The sequence below is a fragment of the Bacillus rossius genome, chromosome 10, assembly GCF_032445375.1.
Source record: "Bacillus rossius redtenbacheri isolate Brsri chromosome 10, Brsri_v3, whole genome shotgun sequence".
In the NCBI taxonomy this organism is placed as follows: domain Eukaryota; kingdom Metazoa; phylum Arthropoda; class Insecta; order Phasmatodea; family Bacillidae; genus Bacillus; species Bacillus rossius.
This window is the reverse complement of record NC_086337.1, coordinates 59594606-59609020: the sequence shown is the minus strand read 5'-3', so window position 1 is coordinate 59609020 and position 14415 is coordinate 59594606. Positions and strand designations below refer to the sequence as shown.

The window sequence follows — 14415 nt, the reverse complement described above, 5'->3', positions numbered from 1 at the left end:
AAATAACGATAAGTTATACAAACTAATAACCATTTTAATCAACTTGAGGTTCTCAAAACAAACAATAAAAAATTCTCTTACAAAAAAAAATTACTCTTACGAACTTCAATAATCTATTTGGATCATTACAAATACTAATATTACAATTGATTGTTACATAAATGTTCCTTGCAAATTATAGTACAGTACACTCCCTATTTAACGCGGTTGTCGGGGGACATAACTTTTACCCGCGTTGTTGCATAACCGCGATGTTTCGATGTGACCAAGGTCAAAAGGAATAAAACACCGCCTGTGTTCTAATAGGTCGGCAAGCACGCACAGTATAGACGGCCCGCCTTTGTGCGGACTTTGCATCCGCAGTTTTCACTAAACGCGGGTGAAAAAATAAAAATAATAAATTTTCAAGATAAATATTAAATGTTGATTTTTTTTTCCCCGCATGCCGCGCACAGTTTGTCGCACGGCCTACGAGCGCGCCACACGCCGCCATACACACGTGCGGCACACAAGCTGCTGCCAGTCTCGTGGTGTCAGCCACAGTATCTGCTTCGTCTGAGTGTCCGTAACAAAGTAAGTGCAGTGTGTGCGGTTACACACGATTCTGTGGTCAAAGTCTTCTAAATAGAAAGGCCATAGTAATACTTCAAACCGAATATGAATCGCAAAGTACCGAGTTCGATTGACAAAATAAAAATTCTAGATTTACGTACTTACAGATAGCGTGTCTTTTGCAGAAGTATGCAGCAGATACGTGAAAAACGATTCTAGCATTCGTACAATATAAAATAAAGAATAGTCTATCGTGTAAAGTGGTTAAACTTTGTTATCCATGCTTACAGTAAATTATAAATGGTCACATGTGGGATACAAAAATTTCGCCAAAATAATTTTAGCGCAATCAGTGGCGCCGTATTAAAAAGTCTGTTAAACGTTGTCTTTACTTATTCCATCAAACGCTGTGTCGAGTTGCTGAGTGTGTGTGGCTCGGATCGGCAAGTGTTATATTCCCCAGCCTCTGGTTAAAGGTCGGGAGGCCGCTACACATAAACATATCCGGGGCTTGTTTACTACCTCACGGCAAAAGTGGTACAGTATGGTTCACGTAAGTATTGGACCACTCGGAATTCCTCGGCAAAGATTAAAAATACGCTAGCTGATTTACTTTACTATTTAATGTTAAAACATTATACCAAAGTAAAAAGATGAACGTGTATAATACAACGAATAATATTACGTCTGTAGGTTCAATTGTAACAAAACATTTATATGTCTCCGCTTGTCAACACACGTGAACACGAGAAGTGTGCAGACGGAAATGAGTAAACTACTCAAGGTCACCAGACTTCCCCCCTTTCGGCTTAATCGCCCCTCTCATCACTGGCGCTTATATTCCACTCCTCCCGTCTACACGGGTGTCTTGGTCGCATATTCTCTGCTCGCCTCTCCCCTCCCAGCGCTTGCCGTCAACCAAGACTATCCAACATCAATCCAACATCAATCCCCAGCCGAGTCACGCTGGATAATGTCGCTGGACGGTGGGCTTTATCGGGTCCCCTGTCCGATGCTTTATTTGTGGGTTAAAAAAATGTTAAGAACTAGTGTTTCAGAAAATAACACTGGGCTGGATTGGACCATAATTTGAAAACACTACAAGATAGAGGAATAATGTACGGATATATCTTGTTTAGAATTTCACTGCGGACATTTTCTACGCCTAGGCTTTTTTCTGCCCGATGCTTAGATTGTGAGTTACAACGCAAAATTATCCTAATCGGCTGTCAACCATTTATTGCATTATTATTACAGTAGCACCTCGTTAATCCGTGACGCGCTAATTCGGGAATCGGATAATCCGGGACGATTTAAAAGTGCAGAAAAAAAAAAGAAGTAAAAATTGTCAGCGCTTAAAATTAACGTCACGCGGGCCGGCGGCCGGCAAACACAGCAAGCCTTCGCATGGGCCGCCAAACTCTGCAACTCTGTTTGTACCGACCCTTTGTGTCGTCCTCCTTTCAGCTGTCACATTTGTCACTCTTTAAACTTGAGGGGGATGTCCTGACTTCTGCTTCCCGTCTCCCTTTGTTTGTTTCCACCCGCCAACGCACGGCAGGCGCCTGACGAGTGACGTGTCTGGCTGGCATTCGGCTGGACGAAGTGGGATGAGGGGGGGGGGGGGGGGGCTACCCAAAATTTATGTGTGCAAGTTCAGCACGATCTTATCTTTCTCTCTTCGGCTGTTGTAAATGACCGTGAACTAATGGCTAGGCAGTGCCGTATTTTTTTAAGCCGAGACTAATTCGAAGACGGCCCTTACCGTGAATGGATTATCCGGGTTTATTACTTTTTTTTTTACAGGATTTTAATTATCCGGGCATCGGCGGGTCCCAATTAACACGAATAATGGAGAGTTTACCATTTTTTATCCATCTGCTGCCAAGGCGCAGTAAGCCTCGGGAGATGTTACGTCACATGACCTTGGCCTTAACCCAGCTGCACGCTGGTGTCTAAGAAGCTTGACAAGACCTTCCGGGCTTTTAATCGCTAGTCCGTGAAATTCTGTAATCCGTGATTATCTCGGTCCCAACCATCACGAATCAACGAGGTTCTACTGTGTTATTATTATTATTATTATTATTATTATTATTATTATTATTCATTTCTGATTGGGGGACATGGTTTGACCCGCGATATACCCGATTCCGCGATCTATCGGGGCGCGGTATACCGGGAGTTTACTGTATATTTTCCTTTCAATACTGTTAATATCATTGTGTTTGTCCATTGTTTTGTCCTTTGTGATTTTTATTTCTTTTTATATTTTATTTGTATTTTTAACAGTTCTTGTTGTCTTGTCTGTTGTGCACATCCATGAAACTCAATCTGAGTGTTAATATCCATATAATAGCTTTTAAGTTACTCGCCGGTACACAGACGACAGCAGTTGGTGAGCTGATGTAGAACTACAGCCACACGCCCATTAGGGCCGTTGTTGCTTGCCTCGGTGCTGCAGGAACCCCCCGCGGGTGCTGAAGCCCGGGGACCTGAGTCCGCAGCAGAACAGGAACTGGCGTCCGCAGATCGGCATGTCTCCCGCCAACAAGCGAGCGTCTCTAGGAGACGCAGGCCACAGGATGCTGGGGTGAGCAACTGCCAGACATCCTGACTGCGGGAAGCAGCCTTTTGCAAAGTTTGTTCCGCGTACGATAAATGCCTATTCGTTGCTTCATGTTTTCTGCCAAGCTACACAGCCAATTTTTTAATTTTTTTTATTTTCAGTGGTTGGAACTATTTTTTATGTAAATGTGACAAATGCTTGCCTATTTCTTCCAATGAACAAATTTCATTTAAAAACTATTCTTGAATGTCGAGTGGTTTCTCGTAAAGTTACATTTGAAACTGACCATTACTGCCGGTGGTAGGCGGTTCAAGCTCCTAACTAACTCTGTTTTAATTATACCAGTATACAATTATGGGTGTTTACAGATTTTTGAGTGAAGTGAGTGCTATATATTTGCACTTTACACATATTCTTTGTTTGAAAATATAACATGGTGCATACAGAAAAAATCTTTATTAGTTAAATTAGGTCTCTGACAAATTTTTTGACTGTTTGTTACTTAATAAAAAAAATGATGAATTTTTTGGTTTTGAATTTTGGCACTTGAAGATGATAAACGCTGGGGCCTGGGGAATGGGTAAGTGGTTGATGACGTGAGGGTGTTAAATGAGCTCATGTGTTGTTATTTTAGCCACCACCAGCAAGCGGCAGGTGTGGGCCAGTACAGCAACGTGCCGCCCATGATGGGCAATGTGTCTGCACTCAACGGGGCGCTAATGGTCCAGCAACTGATGATGGGCAATCAGCAGTCTTGGACGGGTGAGTACGCAATGCGACGTCTGCAAGCCATGGGGAATGTTGTTTAAATAAACCTTTACCATTGTGGGTACCGCATAAGTTTCCTTCTTTTATATGATATTAGTGTCCTTTTTTCTCTCATTGTGTCTGACCTCCGTAGCACAGTTTAGTGAAGCGACAACTTTGGTGTGAGAAACTCGGAGTTCGAATCCTGGATAAGTTGTGGGGCATTTTTATTGTAAAATTAGGTTAGGTTTGGTTTGTAGCCCCCCGCCCTTCCTCTCATGATTATCTTAGTGTATAACAGTGAGGCATTAACAAGCCAAATAAAAAAAAAACTCACTCACCTTCTGAGTTATGACCCTAGTAGTCAGGTTATATTTTGTTTTTTGCTTGTTATTGCACACATAATCCCACTGTTAAAAAATAATAAAAATTTATATCAAAAGAATTAAGTATCTTTAAAACCATTTGTGGAAAAAAATAAGGTTTTGTAATTAATTATTTAGATCAATTACTTGATATGTTTATCTAAACATTTATACATATTTATTTCATTCTTTATTTTAAGGTTTGACAACCATGTAGTGAACCCTAAGTATGAAACCACTTTAAATATTTTCTATGTTTTGTTTTACTAGACATTCTACTGTTACTAGGCTTAACATTTTAGCTGTTTTCCATTCTGTTTTTTATTGCCTTATTACTTATCAGAAACGTTTTCAGTATAAATAAACCAAGTCAAAGTAGAAAAAAAAAGCAAAATTTTAAAAAATGAAATGAAAAATTTTAAATTCCCAACTTTTACTTTTGAATAAGTTATTTTAAAAAAAAACTAAAATTAAATTTAAAGGAGGTTTTTAATTTTATCTTTGATGGTTTCAATTTTTTTTATATCTTTTGAGATATCATTAAATTAGTTTACTTACGCCTTGATGTTAATCCAGATACTGTGTCTTCATGGATATGTTTGTTGTTAAGTTACAACGTACCCTAGAACATTGTATGATTACATGAAAATGTTAATGCATTACCATTTTATTTATTATTACCAATACTACCTTCTTGAACTTTTGCATTTTCTTTTTATTCCAAGTAATGAACTTGCAAAGTAAATTGTGTTTTTGCACATTCCCTAATTGAAGAACTTGTCTTTGTGGTTTCCCGATACACACGTGAGGTGAGGCGTGAGGAGTGAGGAGTGAGGCATGAGGAGTGAGGCATGAGGAGTGAGGAGTGTTGTAGATGCGTGTGCCGGGCGGTGGTTGGCTACGTTGCCCGACGTCAGCTGGCGCTTGTTTTTAACCAGCGCTCATTAGGCTGGCGGGCTGCGTGCCGTCGCCATGGCAACCGGTCCCCGTGACAATTAGTGACCTGGTCGCGCCCCCTCCGCTCCCTGGCTCCCGCGGCTCGCTTGTCTTCCAGCTGATTTATTTATATTTCCACACCTGCGTTGGACATCATACCTCTTCAGCAGAAGCATCGCCCGGGCCGTGTGGCCGGTGGTAGCATTTCCCTGCACGCACTGTGGCACAACATTTAGAGAAATTGGAAAAAAAGTTTTATTTACAAACGTTATGAGTTTCCTGAAAATGTTTGTAGATCAGTGTGTGCTTATTAAGTTCCTTACGTTAATTTCGTGTGGTTAGAGTTTACCGAGCCGTAAACTAAGCATACATAAGATGTTTTGTTGTATATGGCATTTTTACTTCTATTCTGTTAAAAATATTACATTTATTTGTAAAAATTGACTTTGGATCTTCTCTTTAGCAAAAAAATTTTAAAGATAAAAAATTAGTAAAAAAAATTGGTCTAGTATTGAAATATTTTAATGTGCATATTGCATCTATCCTTGGCTACACATATTTACACTTTTAGGGTGCTTCTGTTATTTTGAATGTTTTATTAATAAAAAATGTTAAAAATCGTAAAGTCATCAAGTTCAGCCTGTTACAGGAGAAATTATAATTACTCTTGGGGAGATGACGTAATCTTGACACAATTAGTATGTATTTGAAAATAATAGCAATAAAAATAAGTGGCCATATGTTTAGAGCTGAAAGTAGTTTAATCAATATGTAGGAACAATTTTGTAGTAGATACTAGTCGAGATGTGCATTTGGCCAGTTGTGGCAGAGAGGTGCTGAAGGCGTCCGAGTTTCTGTTGAATGGTTGGGTGAACCCTGGCATGAGCTTGTTTTGTAAACAGAACTCCCACGTATCCTTCAAACTTATCTCTTATTCAATTTTTTATGGTTTAGTTATTTGCTGTAGAGAATATAACAAATGTGAACACTTCAGTATTTCTATCTAAACTAACATTTGTTGTAAACACTCTCTTCAGATAAATGTGTGTACTCGTGTCAAAATAAAGTGTTGACACATTCTACTCTTCAAGAGTGCTGGCACTATTTGGATAACTGTGTGCTTACAGTTTGTGTTATTATATTTCCACTGGAGTTTTAAAAAAATGTCAATTTGGTAAGTTTTTTTTTTTTTATCATTCAATGAATAAGCAGCTAGCTTCAATTTGGATTAGGTACAATTTTTTTTTATACAAATAATTACTAACTGTATTTTCGCCATGGAAAAGTCTAGTTTTGTGAGCTTTTCGGATTGAAGAGTTTCTGTGACCTGTCTTTTCGGGAGTTGTGAAAGCCGAGGAGGAAGTGATGTCTTGTCGCACCTGTCCGACACAATTAGTGGTGTGTGTGGCGGAAGCCACCCAAGGCTGCTACGAAGGCCGGACCCAGAAGAAGGGAGCACCTTGCTCTGACCTTTTTGAAGTTTTCTATTTCTGAACTCAAGTTTAGAGTATAAACGTTCTTGGAAAATATAAAGAACAAAGCTTCATAAAAAAAATTTTCTATCAGAGATATTCTTGAACATTACCTAACATCATTGCAGCCAGACACTGTGATTTTGGTTATCACTATTTACACCGGAGGTCTTCGATCGACAAGGAAATTGATTTTCAAATGCAGGATTTACTTAGTGGTAAGTGCCCAGTAAGTTTGGCAGTATGTCAGGAAAAGTAGTTTAATTATTTGTACTCTACCAGGTCACCTGTTTGAGGCGTGTCATTGGCACGGTCCCAGGTGTGGATTGAATACAGTCAGCAGTCCAGTTCATGTTCACAGCACATTGGAGGAGGCGAGCTAATGAAACTCCTGTTAGCAATAATATCTGCCTACTCCTAGTTACATTAAAAAAGAATTTTTGAGTTGGTTTGTTGACGTTTTTATTTTGTTACTAATACAAAATTTTAAAACAATTTTGTAAATAAACTTGGTACAATGCCAGTTTTTGCTTGTACCGCTTTGATGTGGAATCGACGTATATTTAAAATGTATTCAGGGAGGGAGAAGCATGTGTGAACAGCCCCTTGGCGTGGGCAGGTCTGTGGCCCATAATGCAGTGTGGTGGGTCTCGTTCCCACATCTGCATCCCCCAGCGTGATTCCAACATGTTCGTTCCCTTCATCTTCCGGTCTTGGCTGGTATTACCTTCATCGCCCGTCCGTCTTCCCAAGGCCCTTGTCCAATCATACTTGTGCGTGCTTGTACCCAGCAGTGATGTGCACGTAACAAGCAAGTGAATCTGCATACTTCTCCTGTACTTCCAGGTAAAGTAACGTCGCCATTTGTAGGTTATATTTGATTGAACACTGTAGTAACTAAAATAATCATTAAATATTTTTTTTTTTGCTGTATTTTACCAGGATTAACATAGTTTAATATAAAATAATATTTTAACACGTTTGTTTCAAATTCCAACAAAAAACATGCACATATAGTAACTTACAAAGCAAAGGTAGAAATTTAAGTTGTACATTCATGTGTATATCATCGAAAGTAAAGATTTTGATAATCAGATTTTTCGCTGGGTTTAAGAACCTATTAAGTTGGCTGATACCATTTACAGAGACCAAAACTAATATCTATCCAAAAATTGGTTAATAGTGTGTGATCCTTAGTTAGCAGTGTGCATGTACTTTGTCTGCACATTTTCAGCCATAGTGCTTCCTTTGTTCAGTTTGCCAAATATATGCCATAAAGTACAATATTATAATGTATTGAAAATATTTATTAGTGCATCTGAAACATTGTCTTTTGTAAAGGAAGCATTTTCTTGTTTTATTTTATGGAGAGCATCATCTGATAATATTCAATTCTTACTTTTAAGGAGACATAACTGAAAGACACCATCTTGGTTTCAACCATTTTTGTCAAACAAATATTTATATAGTGTAATTTTAAATTTAAAGCTATTTTCGAGCATAGCACATAATTTGAAGAAATGCCTTGTTATTAATTAGTGACCGACAGCTACAAATAGTTTCTCATGTGAAATGTAATAATTTTGTAAATAGGCACTATTTTATGACCTTAGAGAAAAATCAACAAAAGCAAAATTATTAAAAGACTACTAAAAGTATGATAAATAACAATGGTATTCAATTAAATGTTGTAATATTAACAAGCCAGCAGTAGCGGATACAGGATTTTATTTATTTTTTTTTTGGGGGGGGGGGGGGGTGTTAGATAAAGAAAGAATTAAAATTTGAACACGTGTATTCAAAACAGCAAACTCATTGACAGTAGTAGTGGCTTCTCACACAGCAACATACTGTGTTCGCTGATATTTTACAAACTTGTCCATAGCCGGGAGTGTGAGCATGACCACAGTGGGCGCCATTGCTCCGGAGGTCAGGATACGCTGGAGCGGGTGAGTTGTTGTGTATCATAAGGCTGTGTTTTCAGGACACGTCTGTATGCGTGAAACACCCAATGGCGGCTCCAGGAAGACCTCACGGGCAGAGCTCTCACACACAGGAGGATGCAGTTAATAATCATGACATTGCCCTTGGGATATTCACAAAATATATGGTCTCAAATACTGAAATTTAATTTTCGTACAAATTTTTGATTGAAAGAAGAGTTCAGCACATTAACGAAAGTATTTAAGTTAACATTAATATTCCCTACAAAGAAATAAGAAGTAAAAGTTGGGCTCGGAAGGGGCTGTCGCCCCCCTGCGCCCCTCCTCTGGAGCCGCGCTTGGAAACACCCTTGAAAGCACTGAAGGGACTGGCATTACGACAGTTGTCTCGGTGACAGTGTAATGGTCACTCCTGAGATGATAGGCGACCCGCACAGGAGCCACGCTGCAACAAGGGCCGGCCGCAAGCAGAAGGAACCAAGCCGCGGGTTCAAACCACAACAAAACGATTTACGATTTGCGCGTCCAGCGGAGAGGAAGAAGTGGTGGGCTGCCCGGGGGGGGGGGGTTCCACCTGACCGCCGCTGCTGTTCCCCGCCGCGCTGGGGCGCCCCACTAGCAGTCCCCGTGGGAACCGCCTGCCTTTCAATCATCTGCACCGGCTGGTGCGTGCCGGAACTTATCTTGAAAGAAAAGAAATTGTTTCAGCCATTTTCACTCTTATAAAAAATACGGCGTAAAAGCGAAATATGTAAAAATAACTAACTCATCCGCCCACAGCGTATTTCTATAATGCTTTTCGTAGCCAGACTCCACTCTGACAGCTTCGGCAGTTTTCAAATCCGCGTGGTTTTTTTTTATTTGTGAAGCTCTGAATTCGTATGGTTGCTCAAGTAAGCGACGGGGGGGGGGGGGGGGGTCCTTAATTACCTTGTCGTTAACTTTCACTGGGGTGTTTCCCTGCGACCGCCAACTAACACGCAGTCGTCTCGTCCGTCGCACGGGCTGTGTGGTTCCTGGCTTGGAACACGTGTACCCCCTTGTTGTAATAGTGCATAGTTATTATACTATAACATGATGTATGCAAGGTTTTGTTCCAACTTGACCAGCTATGAAAATGGTGTAGGCTGTATTTTCGTACTTTCAGAATATTGAATAATAGGTAAATTATTATTTTTTTTTTTTAGATCAGTCAGTGTAATTTGTAATTTTGGTAATGGAAAGTTGGGGAAAAGTGTGGGAAATGTTATTGAAGGTTTTCGTGTACAACCTGTAGATGTGAGAGTTCACTCTTCACACGAACTAAGGAGATTCATCTCGGGGAGTCGACTTGTCTCCCCGGGATCCGCCCCCAGCCTCGTGTGCGAGTCCCCGCGTCTGGGACCAGCGTCGCTACGTCACTGCCATCTCTAACAGCAGGCCGAGTCACGAGCTTTGTAGGTATCGCCGTGGTTCTGGTGGAGGGTAGAGGTGGTTGGGTTATAACAGGTAGTTTCAGTTCCCGGGCTGCTGCTGTCTTCATCTCGCCACCACATATTGTAGTAGAAACCTACAGGAGACTCGGGCCTTATAACATGGCGGCCGCTTGCAGCGATCCTAGCGGCTCAGCCTGAAGGACGCACGTGAGGGGTTATACTCCATACATTTGTGTTAAAACAGTGTATTCATAATCGAAACAACAAAATTAAGATTATGAATAAATGACGTAAATTTAAAAGTGATAGTAAAAGGACAAGGATCATACAACTTTAAACAGAGAAACGTAATTAACTTCAAACTTGAATTTTTTTAAATCATTTATTTCGTAAATAATTCTGTAAAACGTGATGAAATAGTTAACTTCCTAGAATAAGTGCTCATCTGAAAGGAAAAAAATATATATATTAAAACTTCGAAAATGGTATTTTTCAATACTACCATTGAATATATTCAATGATACTACTGTCCCGAAAAACACCTTTTAAGTATTTGTAATGTCGCTTACTTAAACTAACCTTCCAGTTACAACAATTTACAGCATTTCAAAAGTAGATAACCTTGAGGGGGAAGGGGGGGGGGTTACTGTGGTAGTTCCGCGCGCCGCCGCCAGGTGCTCCAATATTCATGAGCGCGGGCTGATGGACTTGTGGTGTAAGTGGCTCTGAGGGGCGCGCACGCAGCTCTGTCGTCACGTGCATAATGCATGAGGCGTCGCCAGTCGCCAGCCTGTATCTGCCTCAGCCTCGCCCGAGCAGAAACACGTGCAGTGCAGTGCACCTCGCAATTACACCGCGGGCGGGCTTTGTGACGCTTCTGACGACTAAATAGTTCCTTGGCCAAGACACGTTTGTGTCCGTTTGTTACTTCGTTATTTTACACGTCACTGGAAACGACTTGAGGTTCAGGTCGCACCCGCACACGTATGCTGAATGTCCACTCATTCAGCTGAGACGGAAAAAGAAGCTAGTGCATGAATTTTTTTTTCCGTATTGACGTGACGTCTAATAAATCGCTGAACGCCGGCTGCACGCACGAAAAAGTGTCCCGTTACGCACATTGTACTCTTGCGCCGCATCTATCTCTCTTCCACTCGATTGGCCTATGCGTCCGAGGAGAAGAATTACAGCGGCAGCACACAACTTACATCTACACGTGAACTGTTTCGTCGACTGGTTATAAAGTGAAGTGAAAAGTTAATGTGGTTTTCATTGCTTATTACAACAACAATTTCTGCAATAAAGGTTAATTATTCTTGCAGTTTAAAAATCTGATTACTAGTATAATTTCAAGTATTCTTTTATTATTAAAATAGAAATGATTCATTTTCATTCATAAAAGTATGTAATCATTTCATCACTGTTTTTTTTATGACGTCACGTTAAACTATCGTCCGTAAACCGACTTTACAGACAACCAATCTTTTTTCAAGTTAACTTGGATCTCATTGGCCAGGGATTAAGTCGTGAGGCGCTAGTTTCGAGCGCCACGGGTGTTTGGTGTAATTATAGTCTTTGTTTGCGGTCAGTGCAACACTTTAGGGAGTGAGTCGTTTACCAGAATTAATCCTTGTTGGTAACTTGCATCAATTTTTAAGTGTGCAGCCGTTGAAATGACATTAAAACATGGAAATATTGATCCCAGTTCATAATAAAAGAATGTGAGCTATTATTTCAGTATTCGCCAGAGATATGTGCCACCTAACCTCTGTAACTAGCATATTACCTATAATACTCGGACACAGAATTTAACTTAGAATTCTTAAAATTCTGCCGAGCATGATGAAAAAACAGAAAATTATGTTTCCAAGTACATTTGTTGACGCAGATGATACGTAGTTACGCACCCGCCGCTAGAATTCGTTACCGCAGCAGTTGTGTCGACTACTGAATCATTAGATTTGCAGAGCGAAATTTTAAACTATGTAATGAAGCGGCTCCGATAAAAGCGAAAAAAGACTTTTAAGAAATACAAAACCCCGGCTTTGCATCTGATTTTCGGCAAAGAATTATTTGGAAAAAAAAATCATGGTCATCTTGTTAAAATTCACTAAACAGCTAATGCTGTAAAGATTCCCTTTGTCTTAGTGAACTCTGGTCCGCGCCACCCGCCCCAGGGGGGGGGGGGGGAGCTGAATCGTTGCCCCTTGGAAGGGCAGCCCTTCAGGATTTTTCTGACAGTGGTTAGTTAAGTTAGTTTAGGTTAGGTCAGGTCACTTTACCACTGTCAGAAAAATCCTGATGGGATGCCCTTCCAAGGGGCAACAATTCAGACAACCTTTCAAAAACACCACTGTCAGAAAAATCCTGAAGGGCTGTCCTTCCAAGGAGCAGCAGTTCAGTCGCCCCGCCACAGGGGGGTGCGGGCGCGCGGGGTGCGGCCCACGCAGTAATTAATTCTCCGCGGAGCGTGCGAGGGCTGGAACCTCCCCTCCTGCTCATTAAGCTTTGACTCACGGCCGTTTTGTTTCGCGCCCCTCCCCGCACGCGCCAGGGGCTTGTCTTGCCCCCCGCGCCGGGGCTGAGGACAATTGTTATTAGTCGCCGGCGCCCGCCCCGTGGCCGTCGTTAGCCGCGGTCGGCCCTCGAGCACGTCTTGCCTCGCCGCCATTGTGCGGCTCCTGCCCACCTTTACCTCGTTATCCTGTGTCTGCCCGGACTCCACTGCCGGCCGAGCAGCCGGAATACCGATACTCCCGTGTGCTCGCGCTATCGAGTCATGGCTAGCGACCTGTGGGATGAACTCCACAGTTATACGTGCACTCGGCACTCATTGGCTGCTGTCTTGTGAGACGTCCCAACGTAGCAGCCTGCGATTCGATAAAGCTTCGGTAGGGTGTTTCTCATTTTTCCGGTCCCTACTTATAAATCGATGAACGCCGGCTGCTCACACGAGAAAAGCATGACTCATTGTCACGTTCCGCCTGAGCCGAGCGTGCAAGAACCGGCCAACCACCGTGCGAGAAAAAATTCTATAATATCAAACGGGTTAAGGCGGGCTTTTAAAAAGCAGCAATTTAAAAATTTTTATTTATATGTCCAATTTCGTCATTTCAAATTAACAATTTATTGACATTGATTTGATTCCAGTTTCTATAACTAATTATTCGTTATTATATTTAAAAAATTATTTAAATTAAATTTGCAAAAACTGGAAATAATATTTTAAAATTAAAAAGTATGCAATTTTTCATCAATGTTTTCTTATGACGTTATCACTTAAAATTATCGTCCGTAAACCGACTTTACAGACAACCCCCTTTTTCTACGGAAGAGGAACGATGTTAATTCACGTTGAAAAGCCTGCACTGCGCACCACTGCAGCGCCGGTGTTAGGACAGCTCGCCGCCCGGCGGGAGACGTGGCGGACGGCGCCGTGCAGTCCCTGGCAGCGCCGCGCGGTGATTGACAGTATCCGACCCTCGAGGACGGAAGGCGGCGGGAAACCACCGACAATCAGGGCTCTCCCGTCTCGCTGCGCCCCGTGCGAAGCCCCGCTTCTCTAAAATGCTCTTCGGGAGAAAGGCGAGTGCGTCTTTTCATATTTTTTTTTATTTCGTGTATGAGTGGTTCCCGGGTTTGGGGGGGGGGGGGAGCACGGGAGAAAGAAAGAGGCTCGGGGGAGGGGGGGGCAGGCATCAGATCTTCAAGTGCACTACAAAATATCGACGGAATGAGAACACAAAGCGAGAGGGATGAAAGGACGGAGGGTGGCATAAGACCAGGAGGGAGGCGATGTTAACAAGGATATGCACGCAACCCCGCAACCCCCCGGCAACCACCCTCGGTTCTCCTCGGCGCAGGGGCGAAGGGGGTTGTTCCTCGCTATTATATTCCGCCTTCAAACATTTTATTCGCTTCCTCCCCGGCTTTTTTTTCTTTCCTCTCTCTCTCTTTCTCTCTATCTCTCTCTCTCTCTCTCTCTCTCTCTCTCTCTCTCTCTCTCTCTCTCTCTCTGTCTGTCGCTACCTCGGCGTCTCGCGAGGAACTGTCCTGCGCCGCGCCTCTCGGCCGCAGTCTCGGGGACTTCACGTCTACTGTGCCTCGGACATCTTGTATTGTTCCTGTCTGTTTCATTGTTTTAAAACCTTGTTCCAAGTTCGCCCGCCCGGGCACACACGCGGTGCGCACAGCTTCAGGGGAAGACAACGCGATTTGAAAACTACTCGAGATACCCGAGTGGGTTCTCCGTTTGCGAAAAAGCATTTGGGAGTTCGCTGAGGGCCGATAAGTAGCTTCGTTTCCGGATCAAGATTTTTAAACTCTGTATGTTTAGAAGAGTGAAAATGGCTGAAAGGCGTGTTTTCAGAAATGTTTAGGCGTAAAACAACTGGTACTGGTGAGGGACTGACATTACAC

General features: G+C 42.1%; 1 protein-coding gene across 1 annotated transcript in view; it reads left to right on the top strand.

Moving 5' to 3' along the window:
* LOC134536285 (5'-3' exoribonuclease 2 homolog) overlaps positions 1–14415 on the top strand; it is an 80067-nt gene that overhangs the window by 35481 nt on the left and 30171 nt on the right. Inside the window, exons 17-18 of the mRNA XM_063376033.1 lie at positions 3014–3142; positions 3753–3880. Of these exons, the coding sequence (XP_063232103.1) occupies positions 3014–3142; positions 3753–3880 (257 nt within the window). The remainder of the gene's footprint in view (positions 1–3013; positions 3143–3752; positions 3881–14415) is intronic.